The 1889-nt window shown below is 37.2% G+C and overlaps 1 protein-coding gene across 1 annotated transcript; it reads right to left on the bottom strand.

The window, feature by feature from the left end:
• Positions 1-65: 65 nt before the first annotated feature.
• LOC119587524 lies at positions 66-1304 on the bottom strand. The gene is made up of 2 exons (XM_037936249.1): positions 1262-1304; positions 66-1026 (listed from the first exon to the last, which is right to left on the bottom strand). Exons 1-2 carry the CDS (start codon positions 1271-1273, stop codon positions 349-351), a joined length of 690 nt encoding a protein of 229 aa, XP_037792177.1. The 5' UTR covers positions 1274-1304; the 3' UTR covers positions 66-348.
• Positions 1305-1889: the final 585 nt, after the last annotated feature.

Genomic DNA, 1889 nt, shown 5'->3' with positions numbered 1-1889 from the left:
GATTATGCTATACTATTTTAATGCAAAGTATTACAAGGAAACGTAATGCATTCAAAACAGCATTATATGATTTCCTTTTATTTCTGTAAATGGAATAGCATGTACTGTATATTCAATAAGTATTATACATTTTCTTCAAATATCTGGAAAATCAAATGGTCAAAATGACATGGGATACAGTAAACTGCTGTCTGTTTATTCCAGTTGAACTCGAATTCTACTTATCATATATGATATACATTGCTAGGGATATACGATATACCTTTTCATATTTTGATGCTATGATTTATGAAACTTGCCATTAAAATTTCTCCTTTTTCTCAAGTCATTCCTGATTGCCAGACGTGTTTAAGGTGCCCCATAGAGTCTTGGAATCCTGCTCGTACTCCTATTGTTTTCATCTCCTCCACTACTTCCAAAACTTGTAGTTCTTAAAGAAATATCATCTTCTATGACACTACTACTTTCAATAACTTCAGTGCCCGAGGAATCAATGCTGAGGGCAACACCTGAATCCCTTGCAGTGGTTCCACTACCTTCTACACCACCAGTGGTACCGATACCAAACCTGGATCTAATACCACCTTTACCTACAACACCAAAACCATTATTTTCTCCTATGTTACCATTACCCTCTAGATCACTGCTGCTGGAGCTGCCCTTATCACTTATTAAACTACTACTGGCTCCAATTCTGGTGCTTTCAAATGCAGCGGTAATTTTTCCATCCTTTTCCTTGGCGCCTTTATCAAGATCAACTATGGCAGTGCTGCCCTGAATTGCCGCATTCAAGGCTGTCTGAAGATCTATACCGTTTGGAAGAATTGGGTTCTCGCCTTCGGAATAGTTGATGAAGTAAACCTCGGGTTCAGATGGCGGTGGTGCTGGGACTTCAATCAGTTTCTGGTTCTCTCTTGGTTGTTTATTTAGGATGTAGACGGCGCTAAAGGTCGAACCGGAAGGTGCTGGGATATTGTGGCTCTGAGGAAAGGCAGTTGAAGTAACCACTGCTGTCACTGCAAGAAGCTGAAATATTCAGATTATTCTAATTAAATAACAAAATGATACGTCATGAATCATTAGAGTTCAAAATGAATAATATTATTCCATACGAAGCTCAGAATTGATATCTTAGTAGAGAATAGATAATATACACAGTTTCATCATATGCATCGTTTCATCATGCTCTTTGGCAGTTATGCATGCCATGCTTACCCTAGACTGAATACTTAATTAAGTAAGAGAAGGATGTAAGGCATACCAAGAATTTCATTGTGCTGGCTTACGTATTCTTTGGCTGACATGAGGTCTTGTAAGTTTCATTGTCCTTAAGTATTCCTTCGACCCTTCACACAGCTACGTTTTCAACAAGTTCACTTCTTCACATACTTTCTATGACAAGTTTGTTGTTCTCAGATCATTTTATTTCAGCCGGTTCACCCTTTCCGCTGAACATTCACCAGAAGCCAGTGTCATACAGCAACATTTCACCGTCCTGATGTAGTACCATCGGTGAGCGGCAAAGCAGAAATAACCTTTATTGAATACTCTATCGTGTTCCAGTCCACCCTTATTGCCTTCTATGGTTATTTTTCTTTCTCTATGTAGTTATCTTACAGATATATTATCGTCACTCTTAATTTCTTGCAAGAACAAAAATATACATATAGATAAAGATATATAAACTTAGTTTGTAAACATTTCACGTGTTCATTTTCTCTCCATGTGACAATTAAAGGTCAATCAATAATCAGCATTCTTGGTCGAATCGCCTTTCTATAACTTGATCCAGTGAAATTAGATTATCAGATTATTAGATTAATTATCAGGTTTCATGATAAAGATGCATACCCATTTCAGACTGATTTAGGTTTTAATGTCCGTCTCAA

This window comes from Penaeus monodon, chromosome 22 (genome assembly GCF_015228065.2).
Source record: "Penaeus monodon isolate SGIC_2016 chromosome 22, NSTDA_Pmon_1, whole genome shotgun sequence".
NCBI classification, from domain to species: domain Eukaryota; kingdom Metazoa; phylum Arthropoda; class Malacostraca; order Decapoda; family Penaeidae; genus Penaeus; species Penaeus monodon.
Note: the sequence above shows the minus strand (reverse complement) of the source record. Positions and strands in the feature narration are given on the sequence as shown.